The 25,226-nt window shown below is 52.4% G+C and overlaps 1 protein-coding gene and 1 long non-coding RNA gene across 2 annotated transcripts in view; one reads left to right on the plus strand and one right to left on the minus strand.

The window, feature by feature from the left end:
• Positions 1 to 25,226, plus strand: part of LOC308678093 — a 305,537-nt gene that overhangs the window by 141,780 nt on the left and 138,531 nt on the right. The gene's annotated exons all lie outside the window — the stretch shown is intronic.
• Positions 702 to 1,367, minus strand: LOC308677821 (GTPase IMAP family member 2-like; the record flags this gene model as incomplete). The annotated part of the gene is made up of 1 exon (XM_081344518.1): positions 702 to 1,367. The coding sequence occupies one exon, from the start codon at positions 1,365 to 1,367 to the stop codon at positions 702 to 704; it is 666 nt and encodes a 221-aa protein (XP_081200644.1).

Here is a 25,226-nt window from a genome sequence, read left to right on the forward strand (position 1 = left end):
TCCTAGTATGTCCCAAAGGTCATATTTATTTATTTATTTTATTAGATTTATATACCGCCCTTTCCCGGAGGACTCAGGGCGGTTTACAGGGCTGGGGCTAATGCCTCTTAGATTTTTGGTGTGAGGGGTTGTTGATTCTAGGGATCTTTCTTCCTAAACCCACTTTCCCGATTCCAGTGTTTCAGACAAGATGATCACATCTGCATTTCTGCAGACTTGGTTTCTGCTTGGGGAAATATATTGTCTTTTAAAGATTTCCTAAAATATTTCTTTCTCTGGGGAGGAGGAGGGGGCTGACTTCTCACACCCATCAGCTCCGGAGAAAGGTTCATCTTGGAGAAGCAACCCAAAGTGAAACCGAGGAACAGATAATAGTTGGTGGAAAGACCCGCTTTCTCCCTGCTGTGACCAGGTGGAACCCAGACCAGGTCCCATTTTATTTCCCTGTTTGTACAGAACCCACCAGAAACTTCAGGAAAGGAGAAAGCCCCCTCCCCAAATTACCTAGAACTCCCCCCCAACAACAGAGGTGCTTCTGTGTCCCTCTTGTAGCTAGGTCCCCTCCCTTGTTCTCCCCCCGCTTCTCTGCCTTCCTGTCCCACCCACCCGTTGGGGTCTCCCAGAGAGAAGGGACCCCTTGCTCTCCTATAAACGGGCAGACAGAGCACCGCCCTCGCCCAGTTCAACTCTTCCATTTGATTCTACTCTATGACACGCTGATCCCGTACCTTCGGCACCTTGGGCGGCCGGATGATGTAGTGTCTTCCCCTGTTCTCCGAAACAACTCTCTGCACCATCTTCATCAGCTCTGAGACCTGTGCCTGGCAGTCGGCTCCAGCGGCCTTGTTATTGAAGCCACAGAAGTGGTTTCCACACCGCTGGATCAAGTCCCGCAGATTGTGGTTGTTAGACTTTTGGACGTATTCCTTCAGGGATTCCCCTCTCAAATCCTCCACACAAGTGAAGAGGACGATCGTGTGCCTGGCGGACTCGTCCCCTAACATATCCCGGACACCCTTTGCAGCTGTCACATCTTCGGCGGTAAAGCGTCCCACCTGGGTCACAAAGATCAGGGCGTGGGGGCCAGGCTGGGAGAGTTCGACGCAAGCCTTGATCTCATTCTGCACAAACTCACTGTGGTTTTTAGAATCGAAAATGTTGGGTGTGTCGACCACGGAGACCTTAGTGTTCTGCCAGGTTCCCTGCCCCCTTTGGCACTTCAGGGTGGTGGCCTTTGGCTGCAGGATGGACTCAAACACCGGCCGGCCGAGGATGCTGTTGCCTGTGGCACTCTTCCCGCCTCCGGTCTTCCCCACCAGGATCAACCGGAATTCGGCAACCTCCCCTGTGAGTTTGGAAGACGACATTACACAAAGGAATCGAGATATTTCTCACAACATGGGGTGTCATTGAACAGGCTGGAAATGGGGACAAGTTTGGGAAAGAGTCACCCCTGCCCAGAAGTGGTTCAGTGATATTTTCATATGAATCTCCCGGAGTCGCTAAAATGGGCTACACCGCTGTGCAGATTCCCACAACTTGTGAATCCCACTTTTGCAGATGTCCCAATAGAGCCACTGTGTCCATCCGCCACGAGTAAAGCCGGAGCCAAGCCAATTGAGACAGAGCTGTAAGGAGGCTCAGGGCTGCTGGTGTGTGCTGCGTGGCGATGAGCCCAGGCCAGGGTACGGCCTTAATATTGGAAGGGACGTTGGAGGTCTTCTAGTCCGACCCCCTGCTCAACAGCCTCTACTGCACCACCATGATTGCTGGTGGCGCAGTGGGTAGAATGCAGCATTGCAGGCCAACTGTCAACGCTGCAAACATTGGATGTTTTTACTCTGACAATATAAGAGGCAGCCTTTTCATTTAAACTGTTTTGCTTCGAATTAAATGAAGCTGGGGGGGGGGGAGGAGGAGAATGCTAACCCGGTTGTTTTAATAAGATAAGGAATGGCACAGCTATAAAAAGGAAGTGAAGCTTTGCATGTTAAAGTAATTGGAGAATGTGATTTATGACGTTTAAATTAAGGGAGGGAATTATGTTTGATACTATGTGTTCAGGGGAGGAGAATTCAGATTCTGGCATCCATCCATGAGTGCCGATGCTTCATTCACATTATTATAGACTTTTTAGAATAAACAATGCCTGAATGTTCTTTGATCTCTCTCATTAGTCGGAACCATGACAGCAAACTCTGCCCCCCTGCCAGGAGTTCGATGCTGACCGGCTCAAGGTTGACTCAGCTTTTCTGTCCTTCCGTGGTTGCTAAAATGGTGGGGGGCCAATAAGGTGACTTTGTAAACTGCTCTGAGGTACTGTGAAGCCATATATAAGTGTTATTGCTATTGCTAAGGGAGGTGGAAGGTATGAGCCTAGGGGTGTGTGTGTGAGAATCCGATTAAAGTCAAAGGGAAACGTTCAAGGGCAGGGGTGTCAAACTGCCAGCCCGCAAGCCAGACGCATCATCCGGAAGCCGCGCCCACCCCATTGCCGGCAATGGCAAACCAGTCCCAATACGTCTCACGACTTCACGGGACGTCGCGAGTTTGACATGCCTGGTTTAGGGGAACCTGGTGTGGAAGGAGAAAGACCAGCGAGAACTTGTTGGGGAAGGGAAATACTTGCAGTGATCAAGTGGCGGGAAGGGTAGAATAGGTGGGCGAGGTATTGCAGTGTCCTTGTGGTCAGTCACAAGTGCAAATGACCATTGGGGCGCTGCAGGGACTGTAATTTCAGGATCTGATCTTAAGGAACTTTTTGGGGGGGATCCACCATACTGTAAAAGCTGTTAAGACAGGGGTCCCCAACCCCTCGTCCCTGAACCGCCACTGCTCCACAACATGGCGGCAAACCGGGCCACGCAAATAAGCAAAGCACACAAAACCAGCACACACCCCGGTCCGCAGAAAAACCCCTCTTCAGGGAACCGGTCCCTGGTACCCAAATGTTTGGGGGCCGCTATGCTAAGAGACGCATCCTACGTCACGGTCTCCCTGCTGCCATCACTTCCCATCATCATTTCTTCCCATTCTCCATCAGTAGAATGAAGAGAAGCATCAATCACGGGATGTGTGCTGGTGCGTGCGTGTCTCATCCAGACTGATCCTTAGTTTGTGTTTGACTCTAGGTTCAGGCGGCACCTAGTCTGCCTCAAGGTCAGGATATAAGGGGGGAGGAGGAGGAGGAGAAGGAAGAGGAGGAGGAAGAGGAAGAGGAATAGGAATAGGGGTCCTCGGCTTTCCTCTGAGCTGAGTGGTTTGCTTGCAGTTGTTTCATGACCCAATGTAGGTAACATGAGGAGTGCTAGCGAGGAGTGGCAGCCCCTCCAAATAGTGGAATCCTGCTATCGTGTCCCCCACCCCACCCCCGCCATTCCTTCTTTTCTCTAGACTGGTCAAACCCCAATTCCTGCACCCGTTCTTCTGATGTTTTAGCTTCCAGCCCCGTAATCTACTTTGTTGCGCTTCGGCCCCTCCAAACGCCAGACGTGGCCTCCTCACTTACCCGGCTTGGCCTCCTCATCTGGGGCTGCCTGGAAGAGTGGAAAGGAAACACGGGTCAGACAGGCTTCTCGATTCCCAGAGGCCTCGGCGTGTCCAGTGGGGCAGGGAGCCAGCTGCCACCCCGTTCAAGCCTAAGAACCGAGGCTTGGTCCCCCACCCCATTCAAGGCATCGCCCAGAAGCTGCTCTGGAGCCCCCCCCCCCGGTTCGCACCAGTTCGGCAGAACCGGTAGCTAATTTTTTGTTGCTCAGGCCCAGAATGGACTTCCGGAAGCGGCTTCCACACCGAGAACCGGTTGTTCACATATTTGAATCCCACCACTGCCCCCAGCTAACGGGGGGGGGGAGGGGAGGGGTTCAGATGTTCTGAAGGGACAAAGGAAGGGAATAAAGGAGGGGCAAGGGACAGCAGGGGACACAGGTGGAGGAGAAAAAGGGGAAGTAGAGCTAGGGGACCCTTTTCTTGGGGGGGCATTGCATGCTCTCCACCCATTAACCTCCCTTCTCCCTCCCCGATTGCCTGTCCTAACATGAGTGCCTCAGCTGTCCCACCCACCCATTGGGATCTCCCAGAGAGGAGGGACCCCTTGTTCTCGTGTAAATGGAGCCACTCCACTGGAGGCCCAGAAAGAGCACTCACTGCCCTTGCCCAGTTCCACGCTGCCATTGGATTCTGCTCTACGACGTGCTCATCCTGTACCTTGGGCAACTGGTACATCCAGTTGACGTAGTGTTTCCCCCCGTTCTCGAAAACGGTCTTCTGCACCATCTCCATCAGCTCCGAGACCTGCGCCTGCCACTCGGCTCCTGCGGCCTTGTTGTTGAAGCCACAGAAGCGGTTCCCGCACCGCTGGATCAGCTCCCGCAGATTGTGGTTGTTGGAATTTCGGACGTAGTCCTGCAGGGATTCGCCTCTCAAATCTTCCTTGCAGGTGAAGAGGACGATCGTGTACCTTGCCGACTCGGCCTGAAAGATATCCTGGACACGTTTTGCAGCTGTCACATCTTCGGTGGTGAAGCGTCCCACCTGGGTCACAAAGATCAGGGCGTGGGGGCCAGGCTGGGAGAGTTCGACGCAAGCCGTGATCTCATTTTGCACAATCTCACTGTGGTTTTCAGAATCGAAAATGTCGGGTGTGTCGACCACGGAAATCTTCCTGTCCCGCCATCTTCCTTGCCCCCTTTGGCACTTCAGGGTGGTGGTCTTCGGCTGCAGGAGGGACTCAAACACCAGCCGGCCGAGGATAGTGTTGCCTGTGGCGCTTTTCCCGCCTCCGGACTTTCCCACCAGGATCAGCCGGAGTTCACCGTCCTCCCCTGCGAGTTTGGAAGACGACGTTACACAAAGGAATCGAGAGATTTCACACGAGCCCACAGAACAGCAGGGACTGTGGAAGGAGGCCTATCCGTGGGCAAGAGACCCTCCCAGGGAGGGAGGCAGCTGTGCACAGGAGTGGGGAGGGGGTCTCCGCAGAGGGGCCAAGGCATCCCCTCCTCTAGGCCGGCCAGCGAGGCTCTGGCTGTTGGCTATGGGGAGAGACCCATCCAGAGCAACTCTTCCTCTGAACTGGCATCAGCTCGCCGTCCCAAGTGGCTGTCATGTTGCCCTCCCCTCACAACGTGTGTCCCCCTCGCTTACCCGGGCTGATCTCTTCCTCCATAGTTCCCTGGAAGAGTGGAAAGGAAACACGGGTCAGACGTGACCCCGGCGTGTCCAGCGGGGCAGAGAGAGCCGGCTGCCCACCCCCCCGCTCCTTCGGACCCCGAAACCTTAGCCTGGTCCTCCGCCCCCATTCAAGGCTGCTCTGGACCATCCCCCCAGCAAAGGGAGGGGGTCTGAGATGCTCTGAAGGGAGCCAGGAAGAAAGGAGGGGCAGGGAGGGAGGGGGAGCAGAAAGCAAGTGGAGGAACGGGGGAGACCTCATTTGTTTGGGGGGGGGCGTTGCATGCATTAGCACCGGAGCCTTATTTTTACAAGTAGGGGACAGGACTGCTCTGGACCATGGGGGGGGGGGTTGCTGGATGGCTGTCCAGACTCCCAAAGGTTCTCCCCTTTCCGGAAGCCTCCACACGCCCCCCTCCCCTTTGAGGACCCCCATCCCAGACTTACCCGGAATGTCGGCTGCTGGTTCATTCCTGGCTGCTGAAGCTCGCAGAGGGATTCACTCCCCCCACCCGGACTGTGGGGAAGGAAAGAGAAGATGGGGGGGGGGGATAGACACTCTCTTTTGAACCGAGGGAGGGGCCCACGACCCTTTTTGGGCAGGGGGAGGAAACGGGGGGCCCGCCCCTCCCCTCCCACCTGTCCCAGCGATGCCTCGAAAAGGTGGGCATTCCTCCTTTGAGTCCCCTTGAGACCCCCCCACCCCACCCCCACCCACGATGCCTCCCCCAGGGGACCTGTGTGTGGGGAGCAGGGGTCAGGCTGGGCCCCTCCCTCCGCTTTCCAGAGACCCCCGAAGCCCACCCCACCCCACCCCGGGATCCTCTACATCACCCCGTAAATGGAGGCGGCGCCCCCCCCCCCAATTCCACCTACGCCCTCCCACTCATCCAGCCCCACCCCAAGCGCGAAATTAATTCCTGGAGGAGGAAAGCGGGGGTGGGGGGGTCGGAGGAAGGGGAGGACGGGGGTCGCCAGTCCTGCCCGCTCTCCTTTGCTCGGACGGCCCCACACGGACCACCCCCTCGATTTTTTTGGGGGGGGGGGAGGCAGTGCCGCCTTTCCCTCCCGCTGCGCTGCCCCTTTGCGCCTCCTCCGCCCGGGAAGATCAGAGGGAGGGGTCCTGGGAGGGGGGGGTTGACGGGCAGGGGAGGCGGAGGGGAGGGGGCGGAGGTTCCCCGGCGGGGCTGGACCCCCGAAAGACCCCCCCTCCCGGCCCCCACCTCTCCGAGAAGCGAAAAGGAAGGGGACCCCGACCCCACACACACACACACCCGCGACACGCCTGGGAAGCCTTGCGCCCTTCTTGCGCGGATCCCGGGAGGCTTTTTTTCTCCCGGGGGGGGGCGGGATTCGGGGAGATGTAGGGAGCGGCCGCGTCTGCCGGCGATTCCCGGGATCCTAGCTTGGGCCGGCGGGATCGGAGGGCCCGATCCTCGCCCCCCCTTCTGCCCCTCCCACCCGCCCCCCCCCAGCTCCAGCTTCCCCCTGGGCGCCTCCCGCCTCCTCCCTGCCGCCGAAGACCCCCCCACCCGACCCTCCTCCCACCCCCCCCACCCCGACTCAGCGCTTCTCCCTGGCCGGACCCCACCCCACCTCCCCTACTCACCTGCCTTGCCGTGGAAGGAAACCCCCCCGGAGCCTCCGCCCCCTCCCCACCTGCGCTTTTGCGGAAGGACCCCCCCCCCGGTCTCCTCTGTCCCCCTCTTTCCCCCCCCCACTTGGCTCAGCGCCTCCCCCTGTTCGGATTCTCCCCCTCCCCGGCCTGCCCGGGAAAAAGACCCCCCCCCACCCTCCTCCCCACCCCCACCCCCCACCCCCGGACCCCACCCCACCTCCCCTACTCCCCTGCCTTGCCGCGGAAGGACCCCTCCCGCCGGAGCCTCCGCCCCCTCCCCACCTGCGCTTTTGCGGAAGGACCCCCCCCTGGGTGTCCTCTGTCCCCCTCTTTTCCCGCCCCCTACTTGGCTCAGCGCCTTCCCCCTGTTCGGATTCTCCCCCTCCCCGGCCTGCCCGGGAAAAAGACCCCCCCACCCGACCCTCCTCCCACCCCCCCCACCCCCGACTCAGCGCTTCTCCCTGGCCGGACCCCACCCCACCTCCCCTACTCCCCTGCCTTGCCGCGGAAGGACCCCCCCCTCCGGAGCCTCCGCCCCCTCCCCACCTGCGCTTTTGCGGAAGGACCCCCCTCCCCGGGTCTCCTCTGTCCCCCTCTTTCCCCCCCCTGCTCTCCCCCTCCCCGGCCTGCCCGGGAAAAAGACCACCCCCCCCACCAACCCACCACCCCCTTGACCCTCCGGACTCAGCGCTTCTACCTGGGCAGGGCCCCCCCAGCCCACCTCCCCCCACTCCCCTGCCTTGCCGTGGAAGGACCCCCCCCCCAGCCCGGAGCCTCCGACCACCCTCCCCCACTCGCCCTGCAGATGCCCACCCCCTCCCTAACCTGCGCTGCTGCTGCTGCTGCTGCTGCGGGGAAACCTGCGCTCTGGATCTCGCCTGCGCCGCTGAGATGACCAGATCCCTTTCCCCCCGGGGGGGGGGACAGGGGCGGGGAGAAGGGGAGGAGACTCGGGCCCGGGCCTGCCCCTCCCCGCCCCCGCTTCCCCCCCCCCCCGCCGAAGGAGAAGGCAAGGGTCCGACAAACAGGGCCGTTTCACTTTGTGCCTTCCCGCATTGGGACCCCCCCCCCTCTCCCGGCCGCCTTGGGGGTTGCAGTGGAACAGCCCACCCACCCACCCCTGCTCGTTCCAAGGGGCACCCCCCCCACCCCGTCAACAGCCAGAGACTCCCCCCCCCAGCCCCGACTTTCTTCTCCTCTTCGGTCGAACCCCTCCTTCGGCTCCCTCGCCAAAAAAAGGGAGGATGCCCGGAGCAGAAGCCAAATTCCAGCTGGGGGAGAGAATAGAATAGAATAGAATAAGGGAGTTGGAATAGAATCAGGAAGAGAGTTGGAAGGGAACTCGGAGGTCATCTAGTCCATCCCCCTGCTCGTGCAGGAGACCCCTTACAGAATCATCGAATGACAGGGTTGGAAGGAACCTTGGAGGTCATCTAAACTCACCCCCTGCTCGTGCAGGAGACCCTTACAGAAGCATAGAATGACAGAGGTGAGAGGGACCGTAGAGGTCATCTAGTCCAACCCGCTGCTCGTGCAGGACACCCTTACAGAATCATAGAATGACAGAGCTGGGAGGGACCCTGGAGGTCTTCTAGTCCAACCCCCAGCTCAAGCAGGAGACCCTTGCAGAATCACAGAAGGACAGAGCTGGAAGGGACCGTGGAGGTCATCTAGTCCAGCCCCCTGTTCGTGCAGGAGACCCTTACAGAATCATACAATGACCTCGAAATCATAGCTTTCAAATAACAGACCTAACCTGGGGGTCCCTCAGAGGCTGCTTTTGCTGCAGTTGGGCCCCCAAATCTTCTGGCCTCAATTGCTCCCTGGGCTCGGATTTCAACTTCGCCTTATTTATTTCCTCCTACATTGCGCTTGGGTGTGTGGGTAGCGGAGTCCTTTGGGAAGGGACCCTGTGTCCTATTACGCAACCTGGGTTGCGTGCGAGTTCCCCTTCTCCCTTCTCCTTTGTGTTTCTTATCCTTGGTTGGAACACAAACGCACACAATCCCAAGAGCCGAACTTTCTTTTCACCGCAGCCTCAAGATTCTTTCGGCCGATTGACGGGAGAATCCGGCAGGATCTCTCGTTTCCGCAGGACAGAATGTCACCCTCACAACCAGCCACCCTGGCAATGTTTCCTGGTGCTGGATGGGGGGACGGTGTGTGTGTGTGTGTGTGTGTGTCAGATCAGGGCCTCTAAACCAGCCCCCCACCCCAGGCCGGATGAACTCTGGAGCGCCCTCGACAGCCAAGGGAAATAATCGATAAAGCAAGGAGTAAGATCCTCTGCACAAAAGCTCCACGCCAGGCCAAGGTGGGCAAAGATTGTGATAAACAAAGGACAGGCTGGACCATGACCCCGGGCCCTGGGACCCCTCCCTCTTCTCTTGGCCACCCGCCAATCAACTTCGGAGAAATGGCAAGGTTTCATCTTTGATAAGCTACAAAAGGGAAACTGGGCAACAGATAACAGGTGGAGAGACACACGCCTTGTCCCTGGCTGAGCCGGGACAAAGTCCCAGGCGCACCTGCATTTTATGGCCCTGTTTATACCTGGGATCCGTCAACGGCTCACCTGAAGGTCCACCGTTCCCAGCCTTCCTTTGGGTGGGGGGTGGGGGGCTCCAGAGTTTTCCTAGGGCTGGTGGACCATGGGGCCTCGGGACCCCTCCCTCCCCTGCTGGCCACACGCCAATCAGCTCCCCGCAGAAATCACAAAGGTTTGATCTTGGAGAAGCCAGAAAAGGGAAACTGGGCAACAGATGACAGGTGGAGAGACAGGCCTTGACACACACACACACACACCCGCAGTGCCCAGATGGCACCCAGATAAGGTCCCGGGTGCATTTTATGGCCCTGTTTATACCTGGGATATCAGGAAGTGCTCACCTGTTTACGAAGAAGCCGGGAAAATCCTGCTCCCACGTTTTGGTTCCCCACACCACACAAAAAAACCCCAAAACGGTTGAGACTCCAGAAAGAGGGAGAATAGAAGAGCAACTGAGAGGATTACAGGCCTGGGGGCTAAAACGTATGAAGAACGTTTGGGGTCTGGCCAGTCCAGAGAGAAGAAGGACTAGGGGTGACTTGACAGCAGCATTCCAGTATTTTTTTTTGGGGGGGGCAGGGCTGCCCCAAAGAATAGGGGGGGGTTGCACCTATCCTCCAAAGCACCTGAAGGCAGGACGAGAAACAATGTTTGGAGAGAAGGAGAGAAGCAACCTGGAATTAAGGAGAAACTTCCTAACAGCGAGAACAATGATGCCCTCGACGTGATGTCCCGTTGCCTGGAAGCGGTCCGGGTCTGGATGGGGAGGAACAGGCTTCAGCTCAACCCTGACAAGACTGAGTGGCTGTACGTGCCGGTATCTCAGGAAATTCAGATTATTCCATCTCTTACTATGGGGAGTGAGTTATTACCCCCCGTAGATAAGGCTCGCAACTTGGGTGTCCTCTTAGATTCACAGCTCTCCTTAGAAGATCATATAGGAGCTGTGACTAGAGGGGCCTTCGCCCAGGTTCGTCTGGTGCGCCAGTTGCGACCCTATCTGGACCGGGATGCCTTGCGTACAGTCACCCATGCACTTGTGACCTCTCGTTTAGACTACTGCAATGCTCTCTACATGGGGCTGCCCTTGAGGACCACTCAGAAGCTTCAGCTGGTGCAGAGTGCAGCCGCGCGAGTTCTGTTGGGGGTCTCCCGATACTCCCATGTTACACCTCTGCTCCGCGAGCTGCATTGGCTTCCAGTTGCCTTCCGGGTGAGATTCAAGGTGCTGGTGATGACATATAAAGCCCTACATGGCGTGGGTCCGGATTACCTACGGGAACACCTACTGCCAGCGTCAACATCCCTCCGTCCTGTGCGCTCCCACAGAGAGGGCCTCCTCAGGGTGCCACCGGTCAGAGAATGTCGGCTGGTGACCCCCAGGGGGAGAGCATTCTCGGTGGGTGCGCCAATCCTTTGGAACCGCTTACCAGCTGAAATCCGGATGGCCCCCGACCTTCGCTCCTTCCGGCGTGATCTAAAAACTTAACTATTCCAACAAGCCGGCCTGGCCTGATGGATTTGGGTTTTAAAATTATTCTTACTTTATTGCTTTATTGTATTCTTACTTTATTGCTCTGTACACCGCCCTGAGTCCTTCGGGAGAAGGGCGGTATATAAATCAAATAAATAAATAAATAAATAAATAAATCTTCCAGCCCCTCTGCTAGTTCCCCAGTGCTCCAGGATCTTTGAAAAAAATATAGTTCAGTGGTTCTGAGATCACGTCTGCCAGTTCCTTGAGAACCTTGGGGTGTACTTTGGGGTTTAATCTTGGAGAAGCCAGAAAAGGGAAACCGGGCAACAGATGACAGGTGGAGAGACAGGCCTTGAGCCCCCGCAGCGCCCAGATGGCACCCAGATAAGGTCCCAGGTGCATTTTATGGCTCTGTTTATACCTGGGATATCAGGAAGTGCTCACGTGTTTACGAAGGTTCCCTGTTTCCAGCCTTCTGGGGTGGGGTGAGGGGGGGGTGTCCAGGAGCTCTTCCAGGGCTGGTGGGCCTGCCTGGGACCGGGATTCGCACTTGGTCCATGGATTCCTTCCTCCCTGTTCGGTTATCCCACCCCCCTCTATGGAGTATGACTTAGGGCAGATGGGGGGGGGGAAATAAGGGCATCCAGAAGGGCCTAAAGGGGGTGGACGGAGGGCTGCAGCCAGGCCGGCCTTGGGAAGGAAACCTTTTGATCTGAGGAAGGACACAAGGGGGGGGGCAGCAAGGCCAAGGAGTCCGCCAGGCAATTGGGAGAACGGCATGTGGGGGGGAGGGGGCAGAGGCAGAGCAGAAGGGGAGGGGCAGGACGGGGGTCTGAGCAAGGAGGTCAGGCCGGTCCTGGCTGAGGACTCAGCCGTGGGGCAAGGCTCCAGGTGGGGCCACCTCCAGCCCCCCCCCTTTGCAAAGGACTCCCGAAGCCCAGGCCTAAGGGGGACCCCAGAAGCCTCCGCTCGCTTCGGAAGGGAAACGGGTTGGGCTGTCTCTTCCTTCGAAGGAAACCCGTCAAGGGAAATCTCCGGTCTGGCCAGCCGGGAAAATCCTGCTCCCACGTTTTGGTTCCCCACGCCACAAAAAAACAACAACCCCAAAACGGTTGAGACTCCAGAAAGAGGGAGAAGAGAAGAGCAGCCGAGAGGATTTCGTCTGAAGAAGAACGGTTGCAGGATTGGGGTCTGGCCAGTCCAGAGAGAAGAAGGACTAGGGGTGACTTGACAGCAGCATTCCAGTATTTTGGGGGGGGCAGGGCTGCCCCAAAGAATAGGGGTGGTGGTTTCCACCTATCCTCCAAAGCACCTGAAGGCAGGACGAGAAACAATGTTTGGAGAGAAGGAGAGAAGCAACCTGGAGTTAAGGAGAAACTTCCTAACGGCGAGAACAATTAACCAGAGGAACTGCTTGCCACCGGAACTTATGGCTGCTCCATCACTGGAGGCTTTTACGAAGAGAAAAGGGACAGCCAACGTGTCTGAAAAGGTCTAGGATCTCCTGCCTGAGCCGAGCGTGGGACTAGGTAACCTCCAAGGTCCCTTTCCAACTCTGTAATTCTGTAAGGGTCTCCTGCCTGAAGCAGGGGGTTGGACTAGATGACCTCCAAGGTCCCTTCCAACTCTGTGGTTCTGTAAGGGTCTCCTGCTTGAGCAGGGGTTGGACTAGATGACCTCCAAGGTCCCTTCCAACTCTGTAATTCTGTAAGGGTCTCCTGCCTGAAGCAGGGGGTTGGACTAGATGACCTCCAAGGTCCCTTCCAACTCTGTGGTTCTGTAAGGGTCTCCTGCTTGAGCAGGGGGTGGGTCTAGATGACCTCTAAGGTCCCTTCCAACTCTGTAATTCTGTAAGGGTCTCCTGCCTGAAGCAGGGGGTTGGACTAGATGACCTCCAAGGTCCCTTCCAACTCTGTAATTCTGTAAGGGTCTCCTGCCTGAAGCAGGGGGTTGGACTAGATGACCTCCAAGGTCCCTTCCAACTCTGTAATTCTGTAAGGGTCTCCTGCCTGAAGCAGGGGGTTGGACTAGATGACCTCCAAGGTCCCTTCCAACTCTGTGGTTCTGTAAGGGTCTCCTGCTTGAGCAGAGGGTGGGACTAGATGACCTCCAAGGTCCCTTCCAACCCGGTCATTCTATGATTCTGTAAGGGTCTCCTGCTTGAGCAGGGGGTGGGACTAGATGACCTCCAAGGTCCCTCCCAACCCTGTCATTCTATGATTCTGTAAGGGTCTCCTGCTTGAGCAGAGGGTGGGACTAGATGACCTCCAAGGTCCCTTCCAAGTCTGTGGTTCTGTAAGGGTCTCCTGCTTGAGCAGGGGGTGGGACTAGATGACCTCCAAGGTCCCTCCCAACCCTGTCATTCTATGATTCTGTAAGGGTCTCCTGCTTGAGCAGAGGGTGGGACTAGATGACCTCCAAGGTCCCTCCCAACCCTGTCATTCTATGATTCTGTAAGGGTCTCCTGCTTGAGCAGGGGGTGGGACTAGATGACCTCCAAGGTCCCTTCCAACCCTGTCATTCTATGATTCTGTAAGGGTCTCCTGCTTGAGCAAGGGGTTGGACTAGATGACCTCCACGGTCCCTTCCAACCCTGTCATTCTATGATTCTGTAAGGGTCTCCTGCTTGAGCAGGGGGTGGGACTAGATGACCTCCAAGGTCCCTTCCAACCCTGTCATTCTATGATTCTGTAAGGGTCTCCTGCTTGAGCAGGGGGCTGGATAGAAGACCTCCCAAGGTTCCCTCCAACTTGGTTCTGTCCTTCCCCCCCCCCCCCGTTATTCTCTGTTTGGGGTGGGGGGGGATGTCTCTGGTTGAAAGTCCTATAAATCCACCCTTCAAGTCGGTGGTCCTCAAGGGCGTTGCCAGAATCCTATCAGGAGGGCCTCCATAGTCCTTGGAGCCTTTCAGAGGTCAGAGGTGGAAAGCTTTCGGGGGGTGAAACCCTCTATTTTGACCCACCCCGAGGGTAGATTCCCCCTCGTTCCCTGTCCCCCTCCCGCTCTGCTTTGTGAGCATGTTGCTGCACAAACCCGGCTAGGCTGAAAAGAGACCGACCAGGCCATTGTCCCCCAAATCCCACCCTTCAAAAGACACGGCCTCATTCAGAAGCGAGGAGGAGATTTAATAAGAAGGTTTCAGGCTGAAACAGACATGATTGCCCTCGTGAGTCCCCATTAGCCATTGGAAGGCGCAATAGAAGAGTACAGAGACGGCCTTGCGGGAAATATGTCGCAGCTGTATAAGGAAAACGTGAAATCACCCCAGGAAAACAGGAACGGGTGAGCAAGAAGCTCAAGGATGCCTTGCCTTGATGTTTTTTGGTGCCGTTAGGAAAACATGAACTCACCCCAGGAAAACAGGAACGGGTGAGCAAGAAGCTCAAGGATGCCTTGCCTTGATGTTTTTTGGTGCCGTTAGGAAAACATGAATTCACCCCAGGAAAACAGGAACGGGTGAGCAAGAAGCTCAAGGCTGCCTTGCCTTGATGTTCTTTGGTGCCCTTAGGAAAACATGAATTCACCCCAGGAAAACAGGAACGGGTGAGCAAGAAGCTCAAGGCTGCCTTGTCTTGATGTTCTTTGCTGCCGTTAGGAAAACATGAATTCACCCCAGGAAAACAGGAACGGGTGAGCAAGAAGCTCAAGGCTGCCTTGTCTTGATGTTCTTTGGTGCCGTTAGGAAAACATGAATTCACCCCAGGAAAACAGGAACGGGTGAGCAAGAAGCTCAAGGATGCCTTGTCTTGATGTTCTTTGCTGCCGTTAGGAAAACATCAATTCACCCCAGGAAAAGAAGGAACGGGTGAGCAAGAAGCTCAAGGCTGCCTTGCCTTGATGTTCTTTGGTGCCAGCGGGAATGAAGGGGAGACGCTTTCAGGATTCTGCTGCTGTCATTTATTTCAATAAATCTTGCCATGCAGAAGGGACATTCCCCCTTCCAAAGTGGAAAGCTTTTGGGGGAGACCCTCCATTCTGACCCACCCCTCGGGTAGATTCCCCCTCGTTCCCTGTCCCCCTCTCGCTCTGCTTTGTGAGTGTGTTGCGAGGACCCGGCGAGGCAAGAGGGGACCGACCAGGCCATTCTCCCCCAAATCCCCCCTTCAAAACACACAGCCTCATTCATAAGCAAGGAGGAGATTTAATAAAAAGGCTTCAGGCTGAAACAGACATGATTTCCCTCGTGAGTCCCCATAAGCCATTGGAAGGCGGAATAGAAGAGTACAGGAACGGCCTTGCAAGAAATATGTGGCAGCTGAACGGGTGAGAAAGAAGCTCAAGGATGCCTTGCCTTGATGTTCTTTGGTGCCGTTAGGAAAACATGAATTCACCCCAGGAAAACAGGAACGGGTGAGCAAGAAGCTCAAGGATGCCTTGCCTTGATGTTCTTTGGTGCCAGTGGGAATGAAGGGGAGACGCTTTCAGGATTCTGCTGCTGTCATTTATTCCAATAAATCTTGCCATGCAGAAGGGACATTCCCCCTTCCAAAGTGGAAAGCTTTTGGGGGAGACCCTCCATTCTGACCCACCCCTCGGGTAGATTCCCCCTCGTTCCCTGTCCCCCTCTCGCTCTGCTTTGTGAGTGTGTTGCGAGGACCCGGTGAGGCAAGAGGGGACCGACCAGGCCATTCTCCCCCAAATCCCCCCTTCAAAACACACAGCCTCATTCATAAGCAAGGAGGAGATTTAATAAAAAGGCTTCAGGCTGAAACAGACATGATTTCCCTCGTGAGTCCCCATAAGCCATTGGAAGGCGGAATAGAAGAGTACAGGAATGGACTTGCAGGAAATATGTGGCAGCTGTATAAGGAAAACATTAATTCACACCGGGAAAATGAGAACGGGTGAGAAAGAAACTCAAGGATGCCTTGCCTTGATGTTCTTTGGTGCCAGTGGGAACGAAGGGGAAACGCTTTCAGGATTCTTCTGGTATTGTCTATATCGAATCAAGCCGAGCTTTAATATTTCTTGTGATGGCAGTTTCCTGGTCTGATCTACCTTGAAGGACTGATGGGTTGGAAGTGTCCTTCCAGAGGGACCTGGGTTCAGGATGGTGGAGATATAGGCTGTGGGGCCGGTTGAGGGCAGGATCTTCCTGGGCCCTGTCATCTGAAGGGAGAAATTGGGTTCTCGGGAAAAGGAATAGGCTCAGGGTGACTCCACCATGAATCTCAGACTCGGCTTCTTGGGTGGTCTCCCAGCGAGGGCTAGATTAGAACTCTGAGCAGAAGAGGGGAAACGCAGGGCAGAGTGGCCTCCTTGGAGCAGAGGATCAAGTAGAGAGGCTTTCCGGTGTCCATTAGAGCAGAGGTCCCCAATCTTTTGGGCACCAGGTTCCGGTTATGTGGAGAGAGATTTTTCTGCAGACCAGAGAGTGCGTGGTTTTGTGTGCAGCCTGCATCCCGTGGGCTTGTTTTTTGCGGAAAGGTTGCTGGCATGCTGCGTCCCGGTACCAGGAACGCCAGGAGAAGCCACATATTTGTTTGATGTTGTTTATGTCTGCCTTCGGCGTGTCTTCCGGTGTCCGTTAGAGAAGAGAACACCAGGGGAAATTTTTCCCCTTATACTGCTCTTCGTCTTTCTTCATCATGGCTTCCGTGTAAAAATTAGCACCTTTGTTCTTCTGCACCAGCTCATCAATCATGGTCATCAATTCGGCCATCTGTTCCTCCCGTTCTTCGCCTTTGGCCTTGTTGTTGAAAGCCAGGTAGCGGTTCCCGCACTGGGCCAGTTGTGCCCGAAGAGCGGCGTCTCCCTTGGAGAGGAATTCCTCCAGGGATTGCCCTTCCAGGTCATCTTTCCGGGTGAACAAGGTAATCATGTAATTCTTGGCGTTCAAGCTGAAAATCCCACTGATCAGCTTGGCCACGTCTTTCTCCTCCTGGGAGAAACGGCCTGGACGCATCACCTGCAGAATGACGTGCGGGCCCGGAACACACATGCTCACACACTTCTTCACTTCGGCAGCCGTTTCCTGTGCGGGGACCTCGGTGTCGAAAAAGCCCGGTGTGTCGACCACCACAATCTTCCGGCCATTCGACCACGTCTCCTCTTTCTGGCAAGTCTCTGTTACTGACTTAGAGGACATCCCATACTGAAAGATGTCGGCTCCTAGGATGGTGTTTCCCGTCGCGCTTTTCCCGTTGCCAGTTTTGCCCACCAGGACGATCCTCCGTTCGGGTCCTGCAACGCAAAGGGGAGAGGAGACACAAAAGGGGACCCGGTCATCAACGTACAGCCATCAATCACAGCCTGTCCCTCGACCCAGGACAGTGAGCCCCCTCCCCTCCCCTCCCCTTCACCCCTGGGGGGGGGCAAGACTTTACCTCGGATGCTTCCAGCCATTTCCTGAAGATTCACACGGGAGAAAAATTCTCAAGGTATCTGCGTGAAAAGAGAAACGGACTCAGCCAAAGGAGAGACTGGCCTTGCTCAGAGGTTGACAGGAACTCTTCTCCCCTCAGAAGATACAGGCAGGAATTGGAGGGGGAGGTTCAAAAGAGCCCCCCCCCCTGACATTGAGGCAGAGTCATCCTGATCCCTCTCCGCCCCACCCTCTTTGTGGCTTCGGAAAAGGTGGGCATTGATCCCCAAATGGGATGCTTCAGCTGATCTGGCTGCAGTTCCAGCCCACCTCAACCAATCAATCAGAATAAAGCTGGAAAGGACCTCGGAGGTCATCTAGTCCAACCCCCTGCTCAAGCAGCAGACCTTTGCAGCACCAAAGGAGTGGGAGGCACCGTTTTACGGTGGTTCTCCTCCTACCTCTCGGCCGGGCCGTTCGCAGACGGTGTTGACAGGAGGGCAGAGGTCAGCCCCTAGGCCCCTTAGTTGTGGGGTGCCTCAGGGGTCGGTACTCTCGCCTCTCCTGTTCAACATCTATATGAAGCCGCTGGGTGAGATCATCCGTGGTTTCGGGGTGAAGTATCATCAATACCCAGCTCTTTATCTCCACCCCGAACCAAGCCAGTGATGCCCTCGATGTGATGTCCCGTTGCCTGGAAGCGGTACGGATTTGGATGAGGAAGAACAGGCTCCAGCTCAACCCGGCCAAGACTGAGTGGCTTTACGTACCGGCATCTCGTCTTGTCCAAGAGGTTCCATCTTTGGTTATGGGGGGAGAAGTGTTGTCTCCCGTTGATAGGGCGCGCAATTTAGGCGTCCTCCTGGATTCACGACTCAGTTTTGAAGATCATATTGGAGTCATGGCCAGGAGGGCATTTGCCCAGGTTCGCCTGGTGCGCCAGTTGCGCCCCTATCTGGACCGAGATGCCCTACGTACGGTCACTCATGCACTCGTTACCTCTCGGATAGATTACTGCAATGCTCTCTACATGGGGCTGCCCTTGAAGACCACCCGGAGGCTCCAGCTGGTGCAGAATGCGGCCGCGCGGGTAGTGATGGGAGCATCCCAATACTCCCATATTACACCCCTCCTGCGTGAGCTGCATTGGCTACCAGTTGTCTTCCGGACGAGATTTAAGGTGCTGGTACTTACCTTTAAAGCCCTACATGGCTTAGGCCCGGGATATCTGCAGGACCGTCTGCTGCCGGGGACGACTTCCCATCGCCCAGTGCGCTCACACAGAGAGGGCCTCCTCAGGGTACCGTCGGCCAATGTCGGCTGGCGACCCCCAGGGGGAGGGCCTTCTCTGTGGGAGCGCCAGCCCTTTGGAAGCAACTCCCCCTTGAGCTTCGGATGGCCCTGGACCTCCGGTCCTTTCGCCGTGACCTCAAGACATTCTTTTTCCATCAGGCTGACCTGGATTGATGATGGGTTTTTAAAAGTTTTAATTTTAACTGTGTAATTAATATTTGGGGCTGTTATTTAATTTTTTCTTAACTTTTGTACTGCTGGTTTTTTATTGTTGTTAGCCGCCCTGAGTCCTCTGGGAGATAGGGCGGCATAGAAGTCCCATAATAAATAAATAAATAAATAAATCATAGAAGGGCAGAGTTGGAAGGGACCTCGGAGGTCATCTAGTCCAACCCCCTGCTCAAGCAGCAGGCCTTTGCAGCATCATAGAAGGGCAGAGTTGGAAGGGACCTCGGAGGTCATCTAGTCCAACCCCCTGCTCAAGCAGCAGGCCTTTGCAGCATCATAGAAGGGCAGAGTTAGAAGGGACCTCGGAGGTCTTCTAGTCCAACCCTCCCCCTCCCTCAAGCAGGAGATCCTACACCATTTCTGATAGAATGGCTGTCCAGTCTCTTCTTGAAAGCTTCCAGGGATTGTGAAGCCCCCACAACGTCTGTTAAGGCAACATTGATTGACTGTCCTCACAGTCAGAAAATCTCTCCTTATTTCTAGGTCGAATCTCTCCTCGATCGGTTTCCATCCCTTATTCCTCGTCTTGACTTCCGGAGCTTTGGAAAATAGGTGGGACCCTCTCCTCTCCGTGTAAAGGTAAAGGTTCCCCCGCACATACGTGCGTGCTAGTCGTTTCCAACTCTAGGGGCCGGTGCTCATCTCCGTTTCAAAGCCGAAGAGCTAGCGCTTGTCCGAGGACGTCTCCGTGGTCACGTGGCTGGCATGACTAGACACCAAAGGCGCACGGAGCGCTCTTACCTTCCCACCGTAGTGGTCCCTATTTTTCTACTTGCATTTTTTACGTGCTTTCGAACTGCTAGGTTGGCAGAAGCTGGGACGGGGAACAGGCGCTCAGTCTCCGTGACAGCCCCTCAAACATATTGAAAGTCGGCTATCAGGTCCCCCCTGATCCTTCTCTTCTCTAGACTAGCCATGCCCAACTGTTCTCCTTCCTCCTCCATTTCAGTCTCCAGTCCCCTGATCATCCTTGTTGCTCTTCTCTGCACTTTTTCTAGAGTCTCAACGTCTTTTTTTTTTTATAGCGGGGAGACCAAAACTGGCTGCAGTGTTCCAGGTGTAGTCTTACTAAGGCTTTATAGAGTGGTGTTAGTGCCTCACCCGATCTTGGTTGAATCCCTCTCTCGATGCAGCTCAGGATTGCTGCCACCCGCACACGGTTAGCTCCTATTGTATTGATTGTCCGCTAAGACTCCGAGATCCCCATCACAGTTACGGCTATGAAGCCTGCTTTCACCCAATCTATTGGTTCTCCTGCTTGAGCAGGGGGCTGGACTAGAAGACCTCCAAGGTCCCTTCCAGCTTCTATTCTATTCTATTCTATTCTATTCTATTCTATTCTATTCTATTCTATTCTATTCTATTCTACTCTACTCTACTCTACTCTACTCTACTCTACTCTACTCTACTCTATTCTATTTTTTTCTTTTATATTCTATACTTATTTCTATTCTATTAATTCTATTCCATTTTTTCTATTCTATTATTTCTATTCTATTCTATGCTTATTTTTATTTTGTTCTATTCTATTCTATTCTATTCTATTCTATTCTATTCTATTCTATTCTATTCTATTCTATTCTATTCTATTCTATTCTATTCTATTCTGGTTCGCCTGGTGCGCCAGTTGCGGCCCTATCTAGACCGGGATGCCTTGCGTACAGTCACCCTTGCGCTCGTGACCTCTCGTTTAGACTACTGCAACGCTCTCTACATGGGGCTGCCCTTGAGGACCACTCGGAGGCTCCAACTGGTACAGAATGCAGCCGCGAGAGTTGTGTTGGGAGTCTCCCGATACTCCCATGTTACACCTCTGCTCCGTGAGCTGCATTGGCTCCCAGTTGTCTTCCGGGTGAGATTCAAGGTTCTGGTAATGGTTTTCAAGGCCCTACATGGCATGGGTCCGGAGTACCTCAGGGATCACCTGCTGCCGGCATCAACTTCCCTCCGCCCTGTGCGTTCCCACAGAGAGGGCCTCCTCAGGGTGCCACCGGTCAGAGAATGTCGTCTGGTGGCCCCCAGGGGGAGATCCTTCTCTGTGGGCGCCCCGGATTTATGGAATCGGTTGCGATGGCGCCTGACCTTCGCTCCTTCCGACGCGATCTGAAGACTTATTTGTTTGAACAAGCCGGCCTGGCCTGATGGGGGATGGGTTGGGATTTTATTGTTGTTTTAAATATATTTACTTATTGTTTTAGCTTGGGCATTTTGTTTAATTCTTTTTAACTTTTGTATCTTTGTACTTTTATATGTTTGCCCTGTTCACCACCCTGAGTCCTTCGGGAGAAGGGCGGTATACAAATAAAATTATTATTATTATTATTATTATTATTATTATTATTATTATTATTATTATTATTATTATTATTATTATTATTATTATTATTATTATTATTATTATCATTATCATTATCATTATTATTATTATTATTATTATTATATTCTATTTTTTCTTTTCTATTCTATGCTTATTTCTATTCTATTAATTCTATTCCATTTTTTCTATTCTATTATTTCTATTCTATTCTATGCTTATTTTTATTCTGTTCTATTCTATTCTATTTTATATTCTGTGTTCTATTCCATTCTATTCTCCTATTCCATTTTTTCTATTCTATTCTATTCTATTCTATTCTATTCTATTCTATTCTATTCTATTCTATTCTATTCTATTCTATTCTATGCTTATTTCTATTCTATTAATTCTATTCCATTTTTTCTATTCTATTATTTCTATTCTATTCTATGCTTATTTTTATTCTGTTCTATTCTATTCTATTTTATATTCTGTTCTATTCCATTCTATTCTCCTATTCCATTTTTTCTATTCTATTCTATTTTTTTCTTTTCTATTCTATGCTCATTTCTATTCTATTAATTCTATTCCATTTTTCTATTCTATTCTATGCTTATTTTATTTTGTTCTATTCTATTCTATTTTATATTCTGTGTTCTGTTCCATTCTATTCTCCTATTCCATTTATTCTATTCTATTCTATTCTATTATTTTTTTCTTTTCTATTCTATGCTTATTTCTATTCTATTAATTCTATTCCATTTTTTCTATTCTATTATTTCTATTCTATTCTATGCTTATTTTTATTCTGTTCTATTCTATTCTATTTTATATTCTGTGTTCTGTTCCATTCTATTCTCCTATTCCATTTTTTCTATTCTATTCTATTCTATTCTATTCTATTCTATTCTATTCTATTCTATTCTATTCTATTCTATTCTATTCTATTCTATTCTACTCTGTTATGGTATGATTCTGTCTGGGTCCCCTGCCTGAGCAGGGGGTTGGACTAGATGACCTCCGAGGACCCTTCCAACTCTGTTACCCTCCCATTCTGTCAGGGTCTCTTCCGCTCCCGCCCGGGGGTCGGACTAGATGACCTCCGCGGTCCCAACTCTCGGGATACCACGTCCGAAGCTCGTTTTCCGAAATCGCGGCTGGGTGGGGAGGGATCGGGAGGGGCGGCCTTGAGTGGAAAGGGGTCGTTCCTCAGCCGCCCCCCCCGTTCCCCCTGCCGGACCCGAAGCCCTAAGGCTTTCCTCAAAGGCAGCCCCCTCCCCACACGCCATCCTCGGCCCTTTCCGCATGTACCCCTCCCCTCCGACCCTCCTCCAGCCTACGGGAGGGTGGGGGATCGCTGGCCGCCCCCTCCCCGTTTTTTTCTAACCCCGGAGACGAGGGGAGGCGCGGACGGGGTGGTGGTGGAGGGAGGGGGACACCAACCTGAGACCCTCCTCCGGCAGGCAGCTGATGGAGGAGTGGATGGGATTGGCCGCCTCCGCCGGTCTCCTGGCTTGCACCGAGGCGCTCAGAGTCGCTTCTGCTCCACCGCGAAGGGCCGGGCAAAAAAGTCGTCTTCCGCGGGGTGGGCGGGGCGCTCGGGGTGGGCGGAGTCTCCTTGCTCCCCCCCCCCCAAATTAGTGAGATTCCTGGAGCTGTCCCTTTCACCCCCTCTGGTGTGTGTGTGTGTGTGTGTGTGTCGGAGGGGGTCACGATTGAATCCCCCTCCTCAGATAGAATGGAATGGAGTGGAGTAGAACAGAACAGAACAGAACAGAATAGAGCTGAAAGGGACCTTGGAGGTCTTCTAGTTCAGCCCCCTGCCCAAGGAGAAGTTTTCTATAGTAAGAAGCATAGAGAGAATGAGAGAGAAAATTAGAACGGAGTAGAACAGAACAGAATAGAATATAGAACAGAACAGAACAGAATAGAATATAGGATGGGATGGGATGGGATAGGATAGAAGAGAATAAGGAAAAGAATAAAATAGAACAGAACGTAACCCTACAGAATAGAATAGATTATAGAATGGGTTGGGATGGGATAGAACAGAACAGAACAGAACAGAATAGAATATAAGATGGGACGGGACAGGAAAGGACAGGATGGAATGGAATGGAATAGAATAGAATAGAATAGAATAGAATAGAATAGAATAGGGAAAGGAACAGAACAGAACAGAACAGAATAGGGAAAGAAACAGAACAGAATAGAATAGAATAAGGAAAGGAACAGAACAGAATAGAATAGATTATAAAATGGGTTGGGATGGGATAGAATAGAATAGAACAGAACAGAACAGAATACAGGACAGGACGGAATGGAATGGAATAGAACAGAATAGAATAGGGAAAGGAACAGAACAGAACAGAATAGGGAAAGAAACAGAATAGAATAGAATAAGGAAAGGAACAGAACAGAATAGAATAGATTATAAAATGGGTTGGGATGGGATAGAATAGAACAGAACAGAACAGAATACAGGACAGGACGGAATGGAATGGAATGGAATAGAATAAAATAGAATGGGGAAAGGAACAGGACAGAACAGAACATAGGATGGGACGGGTTAGAATAGGATGGGGTGGAATGGGATAGACAGTGCTTTTTTTGTTAAAGAAAAAGGTGCCGGAACTCACATGTCATACAACCCGCCTTGCCTACCCTACAAGGTTCCATCCAAAAAAGGTTCCGGAACTCCGTTCTGAGCGTTCTATGAGAAAAAAAAAGCCCTGGGGATAGAACAGAACAGAACAGAACAGAATATAGGATGGGACAGAATAGAATAGAATAGGAAAAGGAACAGAACAGAACAGAATATAGGACGGGACGGGACAGGATAGAATAGGATGGGATGGAATGGGATAGAACAGAACAGAGCAGAACAGAATAGAATATAGGATGGGACAGAATAGAATAGAATAGAATAGAATAGAATAGAATAGAATAGAATAGAATAGAATAGAATAGAATAGAATAGAATAGAATAGAATAGAATAGAATAGAATAGAATAGGGAAAGGAACAGAACAGAACAGAATAGGGAAAGAAACAGAACAGAATAGAATAGAATAAGGAAAGGAACAGAACAGAATAGAATAGATTATAAAATGGGTTGGGATGGGATAGAATAGAATAGAACAGAACAGAACAGAATACAGGACAGGACGGAATGGAATGGAATAGAACAGAATAGAATAGGGAAAGGAACAGAACAGAACAGAATAGGGAAAGAAACAGAACAGAATAGAATAGAATAAGGAAAGGAACAGAACAGAATAGAATAGATTATAAAATGGGTTGGGATGGGATAGAATAGAACAGAACAGAACAGAATACAGGACAGGACGGAATGGAATGGAATGGAATGGAATAGAATAAAATAGAATGGGGAAAGGAACAGGACAGAACAGAACATAGGATGGGACGGGTTAGAATAGGATGGGGTGGAATGGGATAGACAGTGCTTTTTTTGTTAAAGAAAAAGGTGCCGGAACTCACATGTCATACAACCCGCCTTGCCTACCCTACAAGGTTCCATCCAAAAAAGGTTCCGGAACTCCGTTCTGAGCGTTCTATGAGAAAAAAAAGCCCTGGGGATAGAACAGAACAGAACAGAATATAGGATGGGACAGAATAGAATAGAATAGGAAAAGGAACAGAACAGAACAGAATATAGGACGGGACGGGACAGGATAGAATAGGATGGGATGGAATGGGATAGAACAGAACAGAGCAGAACAGAATAGAATATAGGATGGGACAGAATAGAATAGAATAGAATAGAATAGAATAGAATAGAATAGAATAGAATAGAATAGAATAGAATAGAATAGAATAGAATAGAATAGAATAGAATAGAATAGAATAGAATAGAATAGAATAGAATAGAATAGAATAGAATAGAATAGGGAAAGGAACAGAACAGAACAGAATAGAATAGAATATAGGACAGGACGGCATAGAATAGGATGGGTTGGAATGGGATAGGATAGAATAGAACAGAATAGAATATAGGATGGGATAGAATAGAATAGAACAGAACAGAATAGGGAAAGGAACAGAACAGAACAGAATATAGGATGGGACGAGATGGGATGGAATAGGATGGGATGAAATGGGACAGAACAGAACAGAGCAGAACAGAATAGAATATAGGATGGGACAGAATAGAATAGAATAGGGAAAGGAACAGAACAGAATAGAATAGAATAGAATAGAATATAGGACGGGACAGGACAGGATAGAATAAGATGGGATGGAGTGGGATAGGATAGAACAGAACAGAATAGAA

This window comes from Vipera berus (assembly GCF_964194415.1).
Source record: "Vipera berus genome assembly, chromosome: Z".
NCBI classification, from domain to species: domain Eukaryota; kingdom Metazoa; phylum Chordata; class Lepidosauria; order Squamata; family Viperidae; genus Vipera; species Vipera berus.